The sequence below is a fragment of the Cucurbita pepo genome, chromosome LG04 (genome assembly GCF_002806865.2).
Source record: "Cucurbita pepo subsp. pepo cultivar mu-cu-16 chromosome LG04, ASM280686v2, whole genome shotgun sequence".
In the NCBI taxonomy this organism is placed as follows: domain Eukaryota; kingdom Viridiplantae; phylum Streptophyta; class Magnoliopsida; order Cucurbitales; family Cucurbitaceae; genus Cucurbita; species Cucurbita pepo.
The window spans coordinates 10181878-10196175 of NC_036641.1; the positions used below are offsets into that span (position 1 = coordinate 10181878).

The 14298-nt window shown below is 35.2% G+C and overlaps 2 protein-coding genes across 3 annotated transcripts; both read right to left on the reverse strand.

The window, feature by feature from the left end:
- Window positions 1–241: 241 nt before the first annotated feature.
- On the reverse strand, window positions 242–4448 carry LOC111793348. Its single transcript, XM_023675193.1, has 3 exons — window positions 3735–4448; window positions 2040–2224; window positions 242–739 (listed from the first exon to the last, which is right to left on the reverse strand). Exons 1-3 carry the CDS (start codon window positions 4285–4287, stop codon window positions 242–244), a joined length of 1236 nt encoding a protein of 411 aa, XP_023530961.1. The 5' UTR covers window positions 4288–4448.
- Window positions 4449–7925: 3477 nt separating this feature from the next.
- Window positions 7926–13428, reverse strand: LOC111794005 (putative clathrin assembly protein At5g35200). Of its 2 annotated transcripts, XM_023676106.1 has the most exons (16): window positions 13256–13428; window positions 12606–12717; window positions 12457–12526; window positions 12164–12261; window positions 11448–11589; window positions 11260–11360; window positions 10999–11082; window positions 10793–10843; window positions 10633–10698; window positions 10491–10556; window positions 10316–10396; window positions 10167–10244; window positions 9845–10012; window positions 9253–9331; window positions 8941–9059; window positions 7926–8703 (listed from the first exon to the last, which is right to left on the reverse strand). In XM_023676106.1, the coding sequence occupies exons 2-16, from the start codon at window positions 12702–12704 to the stop codon at window positions 8347–8349; spliced, it is 1659 nt and encodes a 552-aa protein (XP_023531874.1). In that variant the 5' UTR covers window positions 12705–12717; window positions 13256–13428; the 3' UTR covers window positions 7926–8346. The 2 variants fall into 2 exon arrangements, with proteins under 2 accessions (XP_023531874.1, XP_023531875.1); XM_023676107.1 differs by lacking the exons at window positions 12457–12526; window positions 13256–13428 and having other exon boundaries at window positions 12606–12697.
- Window positions 13429–14298: the final 870 nt, after the last annotated feature.

A 14298-nucleotide genomic window follows, 5' to 3' on the forward strand; every position in this document is an offset into this window, starting at 1 on the left:
TGAGGGAATAACAATTGAGTGAAATTCTCTACTAGAATCTCAACACCTTCTGAAAAGAACATATGCACAAAATTTATCCTTGAAAGAAACTAAGTGGAAGATAAATAAGACCTATTCCTTTGAAACTACTCTACTCTAGAGGCAAACTAAGGGTTTTTTCGTTTTTATTAAACTCGAACTTTTTGGGGGGGAAAAATAGTGGGGGTTGAGGTTGGGGAAATACGAGGTTACGTCCACCTTTTTAGTCAAATTCATCCACATTAAACCAATCACTTGAATCCCCACCGTCTGACTCTGTGTCCTGCTTCCATGTTCTCTGCTGCTGATCCAGCTTCGAGCCTGCATTTTCATGCAGATGAACCCAATCACTGGACTCGGTTGATGAAGAAGTCCTTGGGGGGGTTATTACAGAGAACTTTCCAGACAAATCGGTCCCATAATCCTCTATTTCACTGAATGATATTGTACCTTCAAGACCACTCCTTTCTTTGACATCGGCAGAAGTTTTTGAATCTGCCATTTTCAACTGGTGATTGGTATTCTCTTCCTCTCCATCCATAATTTCCAATCCTTCGCCTCCCTCAGTGGTTTGAGTCGATTTTTCCTTTTCCTCAGATGGCATATTTCCCATTTGAGTGCCACAAACTAAATTGTTGTTATCACAAGTATCCTCAGAGTTCACCTGTGATTTCTCTTTTCTTTGAAATTTATCCAGAAGTAGGTTTCTTGCTTCGACAATCTACCAAAAAAGAACAAAGATGTCACACTATTAATCAGAAACTTCAAGTAAAAGTCATGTTAATTGCAATCATGCATTCGGTCAAAGTTAATTACTTAAACGTTATAGACAGGCAAAGAAGAACCCAACTGAAACGGAAAAAAAAAAGGCATAAGATCGCAACAGAAACAGAAGAGAATCTGGATTAGTGTAATTAAGGTTGTCGCTCTCTAATAAAATTGAAAGTTATGTTTAAAGTCAACCTACTAATTCTATGTAATCAAGTTAGTCTCGTCATAGATCACAAAAACAGCTACAGAAGCCTGTGATGAAAAGTGAAAAACTAGAGGCGTTCATCAGTTCAATTTGGACTTGACCAAATCGATTTGAACCTACGTCCTTGGTACTTTTCTGAAAACTACATCTGAATTTTACCACAAACAAGTCTATAAATTGATTGAATCCAACTGGTCAATTTTTTTCAGTTCCACTATGCGGTTCCTTTAAGTAAACTGAAATTTGTATGATATTAATCTTCAACATATCTATGTTCTTAGAGAAAGTTCTAAATATATATCCCAAATAAATGGACAGTTTCGTTATCATTTTTCTTATGCAAAAAGCCAAACATAATCATCAGTTCTGTAAACATTTGAACTAAATCAGACCAACAGAGCAAAAGGTCGAACCCAACCATTAAATTTGGATCAATTCAATTTGGCTTATCATTATGATCTCTCGCGTGTGGGTGCAATTTGATTATGGTGATCTAACCATCACAAATACGTTGGCATACATATCAATATTCAATTCGCAGACAATATCCAACAATATTCAGTTTGAAGCAAATAAAGGACTGGAATGCGTCAAAGTTATATAAATTATCTAGCATTAATATAGCATGAAAAGACCGTACAATTCTAGCATGAAGTGTAGTTGCACTATATTAATGGAAAGAAAAGAGGGGAAAGTTAATAACATATTAATAGTAAGCATAACAGTCAGCAGACAATGAACTTGAAATGCATTAAACACACAGAACGCAAATATTGAAAACAAAAAATGTGTAAAGGCGTCCAACTTGCAGGACAGGGATAGAAAGGTCAGACAGAAAGCCACAAGATGATTCCTAGCTCAGAAGAGGAAGATCCAAAATTATGAAGAAAAAAAAAAGTCAATGCAACCAAATCAATTTATGATTAAAAAAATCCTAAAGCAATTCCAGTTAGGCTTTAATGCAACAGCAAGCATCACTCATAATAATCTGCAAACAACCTAAAAAATGAAGAATGTGGCATTTTAAAAGGGAAATAAGTCTTACCTCAGAGGTTTCTAAAAGCTCGAAATCATCTTTGTTGAATCTTGGAAGCAACAATATAAAATAAATCATCCAGAAACGTTCATTGCTCATGGAACTCTGAAGCTGTATTTTAAGAGCTGAGATATTTGGAATCAATTGCTCAACAGTTGAAGTGTGTATTCTTTGAACGTCAGACATTTCAAAATCTGCAATAAAGCTAATCAATGCATTATGCTAATAGTGAATGAAAATTAAAGCATATAAACCGACTTACGTATCCAAAGTGCTCAATGTGAAATTTAACTTCTCAATAATTATCGTTATCACTACCAAAAGAAAATTTGAGTTGGAAATATGAATGGATTTTGCTAACCTAATTAGCAATTCCAATTAACATAAAGGTTGAGTTGCACCTTCGTTATGGCGGATGTAATTCTAAATTAGCAAAAGCTCAATCATACGAGAGGTATCAGGTATCTACGTCCTCAGGCTATACCAAAACATTAAATGAGAAACAAAAAGCAATAAAGCAAATAGCACCTGAAGATTTTACGCCACAACCAAGGACATGCTATTACCAACTTGCAAAGAAACAAGTACATGTGCTTCTTGGAGAAGCACCAAAGAGTTAGAATTTTTATTTATTATTTTCTACAAAGGTTCTCCAAATTTTCTTGTCTATTTGTTATTGAGGGGGGAGATGACAGAAAATACAGCCTGGATTTTCGGAGTAAGCTGAGTAGGAATATGCCCCAACTACCTCTCCGAAATCAGTATACATCAAAGTGTCATCATCACTTGGAATATTCTCATTAACAGAAGATGGTAAACGATCTTAGTTACATTGATAATTATCTTAATCCATCCTGCAACCAATTCTTGTAGTGTACACAACCAAATTCAGACGACTGCTTGTCGTCTACCCTAGGACCAAGTGAAACAAGACATACTTGACCTACTTTTTTAAGTAATGGAGAAGAAAGTAGAATCATCAATATTTGAGATGATAATTGTGTCCTATCCTCTAAGCTACACTCGGATTGACACATACTTGACATATTTGATACCATACTGAATAAAAGAACATATATGGAGAAAGTGTTAGTTCTATATGATCTTTAAATGGTTATGGTCAGAAACATATTTGGATAAGCTCCTGATAAGATGGAAGAATACTTGGATAACAGGTATTCTTCATCTAGAAGAAACCAACGCCCCACGCTACTTCTCTCTAAAAACAGAACAGGCGAACTCCAATTTGGAACATATATTTTCCATGCATTAAAGCAATCAGCTAAAGAGATGGAGAAAAGAATACATAGCTTTGCTTTCTCTTTTCAGGTTTAGTTCTTGATCTTGATTTATTGTTGAAGGCAGTATGTCCAAGTCTCTAGTTGCGAGATATATAGATTTCAACCTGCCTAATCTCTCAAATACTAGATCGATTTCAGCATCCAACAAAATTATATTGGTACATTAGGCTTCATAACATGTGAATTAATTCTCAGAGAAAAAATGCAGAATACTATTGCTAGCGGCACCGAAGCATTCTAATGAATAATGATCACTTCTGGCTCTAGTTTAAGAACATTGTGTGCAATTTGCAGGCACAATGTTTTTATCCTAATCTCTATTTATGCTAAATTCATTGGCCAATGATTAAATACCGAACATATGTTTTATCACAAATATGAATAGCAAAAAACTTTTAGTTACCTGTATCAACAAGCGCCAAGGGAAAGTCGGTCCAGTACTCTGGCCGCAAAGAAATGTCGTTAACAAAATTTAAAACCTCATCCGTAATTCCTGGCGTATCATCAACACACTCGTCTTCGAATTCCTCATCTTCTTCATCATCATCAGAACGACTCTGAAATTGCAGCAAGTTAGTAGCAAACCTACAAATCTCTCCAACAGCCTTGTTGCTACGAACAGATAGCATTGAGAAGCCGTTTCTCAAGCCACCGTTTATCTCTGCGAGATCATTGCGAATTCCTTGAAGCTTTTGAGAAAGCGACGAAGAATCTGAACTCGATTCGGAAGAATCAGCAGCAACAATCACCGCTGTTGATGGTTGTGAAGAGAGAAAGTTGGAGAGGCCACGTAGCTGACGGCTCAGCGTCTCACCAAGCGCGGTGAAGTCGTCCTTAACAGAAGGATCGGCAGTGGTGAAATGGACACATTCCGACGACGACAACGAACTGTTCAACGGCGACTCTGCGGATATATCATCATCGCTTGCTTGAAAAGACTTAAACAACCAAGACATGGTTACTCACAGGTTTTGTTCGTCCGGATAGTTAATGAACGAAATTAAAAGAGAGGCAGAAAGAGAGCATCCGGAGAGCTTTGGAAATGGCGGTGAAGCTCGTCTAGTTCCTTCGTTCTCCGTTTTTCGGCACTGTATCTCTCTATCTTGTAATTCTGTTTTGATCTCTATGTTTCCAAACTCTTTCAAGCGCCTATTTCCCCGCGGTGCCGAATCTGAAATTTCTGGTACTTCGTTAACATATATATTTTANTTTTTTTTTTTTTTTTTTTAATGTTGGTGGACCCACATACGAAGTCCATATATAAAAAGATGCTGACGTGGCTTTAATACTAGAACTTTTCTCCCATAAACCACCCCTACCACACCAAATTTGCACGGCTAGTCCACCTGGATTTTGCCACGTCGACTTCCTGATACGCCCGTTAATTACCGATATTCCCTCCACTGCATTTACTCACTTTAAAAATTAATTTTACATTAAAATATTGTTTTTCTTCCAATAGTTTGTTTTTTTTTTTTTTTTTTTTTTAATTTTAAATTTATCCAATTTACTTTCTACTCTTTATAAATTTTAAATTTAGTCCTCACTAATTAAATTTAAATACTATTTTGGTCGAAACCCTTTTAACACAATTTTTTTAATGTATTTTTAAAAACATATATATATATTTTAGGGATATATTATTTTGATTCTAAGTTTCAGTTACCACTTAGCTGAATTGTAGCTAGAGTGGGTTGCTATTTTTTTTGTCTTTCTTCAACTATGGGTGCAGATTTATATTATTTGAAAACTTAACATCTTCAAAAAAGCACAGTTTTGTTGAGCAAATTCATTAGTGTTCTCAACAATCCGGTACCAGAGCCTCTGCGGAGTCTGATTTTCAAAGCAGCAGTCTTTCAAATTCTGCAACAGCAAGAAACTGATCACAGAAGGAAATAAGAACGAAGGAAGGTTTAGACAGCCAACAACTCCACGGATTGATGTTCACTACCATCATTGAAGCATGTTGATGAAAAATTTGTCAAAGAAATATGGGATGCGACCAAGAACATGTTTGAAGGAATTGAGATGAACCCTGGCGATGGAGTGACAGAATACTTTTCCAAGGTCACGTCAGTGGCAAATAATGCCAGTGCAACTTATTATAGTTTGAATTAGTTATGGAATATATTTTATATATTCGTAATCCATTAATATTTGAAATAATGTCGTTCGTAATCCGTTAATATTTGGAATAATGCCAGAATTGATAATTTGAATTAGTTAGGAAATATATCTTATATATTCGTAATGTTGGGAGAATATATTTGTTATGAAATATATTTAGATATAATATTTTTTTTTTCATTTGATTAATAATATATTTTATTTTATCCTTAAGATTTAGTTAGTCTATTTAAATGTTGTCAATATCACTAATGAAATTGAACTTTGGATCCCAATTCTATTTCTCATTCTTAACTCTGTATTGACTTCAATCCCAATTCTATATCTCATTCCTTGTATTGACTTCGATCCCAATTCTATTTCTCATTCCTTGTATTGACTTTGATCCCAATTCTATTTCTCATTCTTAACTCTGTGTTGAGTAATAATATTTTCAGATCTATTCACATCTTTTAGTGGTATATATTGTGTAGGTATCAAAGCCAAGTTAGTAACCAAGGGTTTGACATTATTACTCAACCAGATGGATGTTGGGAGTGTTTCTATGGTTATAGTTATGGAAAAGCTTATTGACAATAATTATAATTATTGGAAGTTATGTATGGAAGCTTATCTACAGGGACAAGATTTGTGGGATTTAATTGAAGGTGATGACACAGAAATTCCACCAAATACTCCCCAGAATGCTGAATTACGACGAAAATGGAAGATCAAATGTGGAAAAGCTTTATTTATCTTGCGAACTTTGATTAGCAAGGAATATATTGATCATATTCGTGATTTAAAGTCACCAAAGCAAGTGTGGGAAACCCTTCAAAAGTTGTTCACTCAGAAAAAGACAGCTCGATTGCAATTTCTAGAGAATGAACTAGCTGTGGTAACTCAAGGTAATTTTTCTGTTGAAGAATATTTTTTTAGAGTGAAAAATCTGTGTTATGAGATTTCAGAATTAGATGCTGAGGAGCCAGTGACTGATGCTAAATTACGGCGTTATATTATTCGTGGATTACGAAAAGACTTTATGCCATTGATTTCCTCAATACAAAGGTTGGCAAATCAGCCTACAGTTATTGAATTGGAGAATTTGCTTTCTAATCAGGAAGCTTTGATTAAGCAAATTACTAGCAGCAACGAGCTTTCTCCAAAGTCAGAAGATGTGTTGTATGTCAAAGGTCAAAGGAGACAAAATTTTCATTTAAAGCCTTCATCAAGCAACGTGAATCAATTCAGAAGTGAGGGGTCGTCAAAGAAGCCCTTTAAAGTTTGTTACAAGTGTGGAAAACCTGGCCATTTCAAACAAGATTGTCGAGTGAAAGTGGTGTGTGATCGTTGCGGAAAGCCATGCCATATTAAGTCAAATTGCCGAGTCAAAATGCAGGAATTAGAAGCAAATGCTGGACATGAAAGTAAAAATTCTTCAGATCCATTTTGGGAACACTGTTTAACTATTGAGGTTCTTGACCAGCCAACAAACGTGACTTCAGCTGTACATCAAGATGATGTCTCAACAGATGCTCATGCCTTTATAGACTACAATGAAGAATGAATTGTCGATTCTGGTTATTCTCATCTTGCAACTGGAAACAAAACTCTTCTATTAGATGTTCGTCCACATTGTCAAAAGAAGAGTAAAGGGCCCAACAAAGTGGCTGAATTGGAATCACGACTTTGAGGAACGGAAGAAAACTAGTGATCAACTGAGCTCATCTGAATGATCTGAAGATGAGTAGTATATTTTATTTTATTCTCAAGATTTAGTTAGTTGATATTTTCCTTATTTGTAGGTATTAGTTAGTAGCTTGTATCCTATTTAAATATTGTGAATATCAATATGAAGATTGAATCTTCGATCCCAATTCTATTTCTCATTCTTAACTTTGTATTGTTACCTTAAGTAATAATATTTTCAGATCCCAATTTTATTTCTCATTCTTAACTTTGTATGGTTAAGTAATAATATTTTCAGATCTATTCTGGTAAATATTGTGTCAAATAAGATCCATATTTATGGAGAAGATCTGCAAGATGAGTTGCTAAGTCCCTTGACAGTACATGGAACAAGAAATGCTTATGATGTCTTATGAGGAATTGCATGGAATCCAAAGAGAGGTTTCGTGGTTTATTAATTCTGCGTGGTGTTCTCTCATATGAATCTAGTAGTCAAAAGTAAAAGTCGGTTCCTTTCTCTAAACTCAAACCGAGACCGGGAGAAGTGTTGCAAGACAGGAAAAAGGAATTGCACATATCGAATGGGTCAAAGAAGGAATGGTTCCTCTACAAGCCATTCGAGAAACCGTTTGAACTAAAATTGATTATTGTTGCTATCTATTTCGAATATCTATGGGGCATTAGGCATAAGAATTTGAAGAATGCTCATGTCGTTACCGAGGCATGTCCGAAATTGAGTAATCATCTCTAAGCATAGGGTAGGATTAGCAGAAACAGTATGAGAATATTCGGAAGTAAATGATAACAACCACAACAATTCCTGAAGGATAAATATCAAGGTTGGTTTTACATAAATTTGCTAAAGATAGATTTTACAGATTCCTATGATCCATTAAGGAAGAAATGAATAAGACAGAAAGGACAAACTGTTTAAAGAGAGGGAAAAAAAACTTGGAATTTCCTGCTTAATCATTCACAATAGTGAAGCATGTTGCCAGCAATTCTTCCAAGTATCTAAGACCTTATTACCATCTTTCATGACACAAATAATCAATCAAAAGCCTGTCTCACTAATTATGATCAAAAGAATCTCACCTTAGCTAACTTAACTTCTACTCATACACAAGATATTGTACATCTGTATACACCAGATTTAGCAGCCCCCCATTTGAAGAAGTCATGATCATTAACATTTCTATCAGAGTTTTCTTTGGATGATTTTAAATGAGACCAGTAAAAGGATTGGAAGCGTGAACAGGCATACCCGGATTGTAGTGGTAGGCATTGGTCCCGTGAGGATTTCCGAAAGGATTCGACTGTTGCGAAGGTGCCATCATCATCATCTGCTGCTGCTGTTGAAATATGAAAGCTTGCTGCTGGTTGGCCATGGCTGCCATTTGTACTGAATGAGGTGCAGTCACCCCAGTTGAGAAGAAAAAGGGATCATGGATTGGCTGTTGCATCATGGTACCGGGCATTGGAACTGGTTCCCATGGATTGTAACTCACGTTCTGATTATTTCTTCTGATTGCATCATCATATAAGCTGTCTAATGTAAGCAAGTCCAACCCTCCGGCCTTTGCCAATCAGTTCAAAGCATTATCAGAATATCATAAATTTGGGCAAAGAGGGAACGGGATGTTGTTTAGGAGTTAGAACAGTAGAAGACTAATGGTCTCCTGGACATATCTAAGATGAAATGCTAGAATACAAGTCTGGGCGATGGTACTGATTACATCGCTATTGTGTATACATCCAATATGAATGCAAAATCTAATGTCTAATGAGTGAGTATATAAAATAAAGATAAGTACCAATTTGCTTGTAGCAGCAACACTTTCATTTGCGCTTGGTGCCGTAACAAGTGCCAATTCCCAGCCTGTAGTTGTAGTACCATTAACTTGGCTTGGAACAGAACTGGTTTGTTGGTCGGCTGTGATCACAGGCAGTACAAGTACAGTGAGCCGACTCCTCGTGTTTGGTTATTCCAATTACTACACAAAAGCCTAAAGTATTGCTCCCCTTTTCTTTACTAAATTCTAAATATCAACTTCACATATTGAATTGTTTTCTATTGCTTGCTATTGAAATTTGAAGAAAAATGCAGAAAGAAAGAAGAGAACTACCAACTGGGACAACAGCCAACGCCAAAGAATTCTTCTCATCTAAATTGGAAGTGGTCTCAGCTACAGGATCATTCAAACCCTGACCAAAAACAGATAATTGTCCCAAAAACGTATTTCTAGAATAATCATATGACTACATACTAATTTCGTAAAGAAACAGCTACACTTATAACAGGGAAACTTCAGTATCTGTTTATTTGAAAAGTTTAAAATACCGACCATATTTACTAGGAGATCTGAAGACTATATGGTTTCTTTTAAGCATTAAAATAAGTTTTTAAAAAAAAACTCCGTGTAAAATTAAATTGGAGTCCAATAACATCAATAAAATCTCTTCATATGTTCCGAGTTTTTTAGAAGAAAGAATATAAGAACCAAATGACAAAAATAATATATAGTTTCATTTTTAGCCGTTGATTTTTTGTTCAATACAATCTATAATTTTAAGAATTCAAAATTAATCATTTTTCTGATTTATTTTAAGAAAACAATTGGTTAAATTATTTTAAGTAAATTAGTAACCACTTAAGAATCACGATTATGTCATAATCTACTAATATTAGGAGTAGACTCACTAACAATAGAAGCTTACCAACAAATCAGGTTGTTCAGTCACGACTGGTTCTACTTTCACTGGTTCAGGGGGTGGCGGAGACGCAGCTGGTGGAGATGCCACTGGTTGTTCCGTTTGCACTTCTGGTTCCTTCTTGTCCTCAACAGCCAGAACTTCTTTAGGGGCAGCTACTTTATTACCAGCAGTCTGCTTATTATGATGTGTACCAAAAAGAGTTCAGGTGTTTTTCATAGAATATCTTGGTGTTAACCGATTATATGAGAGCGTGAAGAACAAACAATTTGGGAGAGCATAAAAAACAATGAATAAAAGAGAAGTAGAAAAAGAAAAAAGGCACTACCTGATCCTTACGAGCTGCCGAAACTCGTGGAGCTTCTCGTACATAATCTTCCATGGCTTGTAAAAATGATGCAGGAGGCTTCAAAATGAGCACACAAAACACGAAAATTAGTCTTTTCTTTTTATGGACAGATGGGGAGGAGGGACTACCTGTTCAATCTTTATAAACTTCTCGCCACGCCCAATATAGAGACTTTTACAAACTTCATAGAATTCAGAGAGCCTTTCTGCCTGCAAAAATGGACAAAATTACGACCATGTCTATTCAACTCTTATCCTGAGCAGTACTACAAGTTGATGAAAACGGCAATTATGGTGCCAATACCTGCTGGCCAGCCCTCCTGTATATATCCAGGGCTTTCATTGCATCTTGGGGTTGCATCTCAAAAAACTGAATATTAAGACCATGTTAGTTTCAGTTTTTTGCATTTACAATAAGCTTATCTGATAAACAGTTCAGTTCTTACCTTGTCAACTAAATTGGCAGTACCATCACTGATGGCCTGATAAATTTTGACGCTTTCAGAAGCAACCTACAAAAAGATAGAAGACATGGATGATGAGAATCGATCCCACAAAGGAGTAAAGATCTTTCACTGTATATGAAAGATTGTAAGAGGTTCCTACCAATGAAAGGGCTAGCTGAATTACATAATTATGAACTGCAGCTCCTTGTGGCTGCAGAAAAGTTGAACGTTATTCCACAATAAATAAGGAAAAATCCTGAATGTTTTTCTATTATAAATGAAGCAATACCACATAATATTTTCAGTAATAAAAACCTAGTCCTTGGGACATAAATATGTCTACCTGAAAATAGTGTCATAAATTACCTGACAACCAAGTACGCGATACAGAAGCTCTTGTAATGCTGGCATCTGCTCAAGCAACTCGGCAGTATCTAGATCTTTGGTTCTCTGCACCATTACCCATAAAATTACTACCAAAATGTAGCTGATACAGTGTTCTCAATTGTATGAAACCCAAACAGCAAGTAGATGTAGTGAATTGGTGATGGGCCTCTCAAGGAGACTTCTTACGCCTTATACTCTCCAAACACAAGATGAGGTTCAAGAAAGAAAGTATTTTCTTACCACACTATCTGCCTCGACATCGCACTTCAGTACACGGAAACATTCCAACCTCTCCTCCAAAAATAAGGCATACGAACGTACCCAAGCAGAATAATCCCAAGCTACATGCAGCACATGAAATGTTTTAGATTGAGATTCTTATTCTCCTTAAATTGTCTTTTTCAATTCTAAAGCCTCAGAGAAGGTACCCTTAGCACTGGAATCGTCTTTAAAATGAGCTAAATTAAGCATGTGGTTTCTTCTCCTGCCATAGTTAATGAGTTCTTCACGAAATGTGGGGTCCATTTCCCGTAAAGCACGATGGATAACAACCAAAGTTTTTAATGCAACCTACACAGTGAAATCATAGTTCGTTAAACAAATTTAATAAGCACTACAAATCTTAATTGGAGATGAAATCTAAACCCAAGCCATCTAAATTTGAAATATATCACGTCTTACATTAAGATGGAAAATCTGTAGTCTGCAAATACTATTTGCCTAGAGTACATAAATCAGTCTAACACCATTCCTCACAACAGTTTCTATAGTAATGTTACAGGTTTTTTTAAGTTGCAAGATAAATGCTTATCATCCCCAGTCACAGGAACCCTTGGTTTTAACACCATCAATTTCACGTCTACAACAGACAGAAGTTCTTATTAATCTTACTTTCCCAAGATTTTGATAAGAGTTGACAGAATTGAAGTATGATAGACCGCAATGTCAAATGTAACATTTACCAGCATTCAAATCACATTAACTTGCGCAATAATACAGATGATAATAAGCTCAAAAAGCTACAGAGAGATTGAATGTTCTAGTAGAACTTCGAAGCAGGAAGATATATAGCTTATGTGATAGCAGTTGATTTGCAAAGAATACTGATTTGTAATGTTTATGACGGCAAAACATGAAGACTTACTGCCCAATTATGAGTCTTGGATAATCGTCTTGCCAAAGCTTGGATGCAATATGCAACATCAGCTCTAGGCATGGTAGCTGAAATATCCGCGAATATAGCTGCAAAGTCCAAAACCATCTAATTCTTTTAAGAAGACAAAATTATCTTATTTTCGTATTATGATGACTATTATCCTACAATACCAGATAGAAGAAACAGATTATCAAGTAAAAATGTAAAGTTCAGATGAGGATTTTGACACGTTCAATTGAACAAGAAAATGAATATCTTGATAAGGGCATCAAGGAACACACCTCGGATATGTTTTTCCTTTGCAGGGCGTTCAACATGATTTGTTGCCTTAATTATAGCAATGTCTAATTCCTGAATTTAACATCGCGCCAAGAACATGAGATAGATCCAGTCTATTGGGATGCATCGAGAGTAGAACTTATAGAGTTACCTTATAATCACTGTTAACTTTAGCTAATGAAACTGTGGTAGTATCCTTCAGAGCTCCCAGAGCTTTTCTAAGGCTGTTCTGTGTACCCCCACCTGACATTCTCTCTCCCTCACTGTTAACAAAGCAGCAGCAAACTCAGCAACTTGATATGGTTCCACTTAAACAAAAAAAGATTCATAGAAATGTCTTATAACACATTGCATCATTCATAAACCTACATAATTAATTAATAGCATTATCCATCAATTGATCTGCCAATCCAAAGGAACCATTCAAACATCCATCAGGCTAGTCAAGAATCATAATGAATGTCATATCCATAAGCAATATTCTCTCAATTATTACTAGTGATACGGCATGAATTCATCAACAAATACACATTTACTGTCATTAAAAACACAGAATGAAACGCCAATAAGCTCAGAGAGGCCAGAATCGAACTGAACGACTTGAACTGCACTAAACCTAAGCCAAAAATGTGTAGTAACAAGTATACATTAGTAAAAGCAAACAAAAACTTGATTGAATAGAAAGATCTAATCAAGTAGAGCACGATTCAATGCAACACAAACAAAACCGCATCCACATTTCGAACTGAGATGAAAAACACAAAATAAGAATCAAATAAAAGATCATAGAACTTGATATACCTCAAAATGAATCGAGAAAGAGAGAAGACAGGTCGATTGGAGGATAGCCTGCGACCAAAGCAAAGTCGAAAATGTGAAGCTCTCTATATGGTGGCCTCACAGAGCTTAAACCACTGGTTTTTAAATATTATTTTTCATCTTTTTCTTCTTCTAAAACTGTCTCTTACAATCTTTGCTGTCAGAAAAATACGGAATTGTAAGAATTTGTAGTGCGCTGAGGTTAAAATGGGAACTGTCCTCTAATACGCTTTTTCATCTCATTCCTGCACCCTGCCTTGAGATCTTGCCACGTGTTGAATCATAATCCACGACTTCGGAAATAAATATTGAATTAAATATTAGACCATGGGTGGTTTAATTTTTTGGAGTTAATATACCCATTAATATGCCATGTTTATTTGTGAATTAATATATTAATGGAAGAAAATAAATAATTATTTCATATTAATCGAGAAAAAAAAAAAGTTAACATACAAATTTGAATTAATTGTCAATATTATCTCCTTAGTTTAATTCAATCAATTAAGAATAAAGTTTGTTAAGATACTAATATTTTGAATTCTAAAATATAATATTTTTATTGTTTTAAAATTTTAAATTTGGAAATATATATCATGCTGAAGTATATTATTATTTTGACTAAATTAAGTTGAATTTTTTTACTATTTAACTGATAATATATGATTTAATTCATTAAATTATGTTGGAAATGGAATCCAAAGGCGTGGGGATGAGCACATCCGATTACAAAAAAAATGAGGAGCAGGTAACTTGACGCGGGTTGGAAAAGGATAGTTTGCTTAGAAATTAGTGAGAAAAAGAAAAGAAAAAATAAAAAAGAAAACTTTGGTGCAAGAATAAGATGGTCCTTCAGACAGCTCATCCACCTTACAAAACCAAACGTCGGTTCGAACATTATGTCATTCTTAAAGCTCACCGACAAATGCGAAATTCATGTTTTATATATATATATATTTCAAGAAAATTAACATCGTACTTTCTAAATATAAATTATCCCTGAACATGTTCATAATATTCTACCA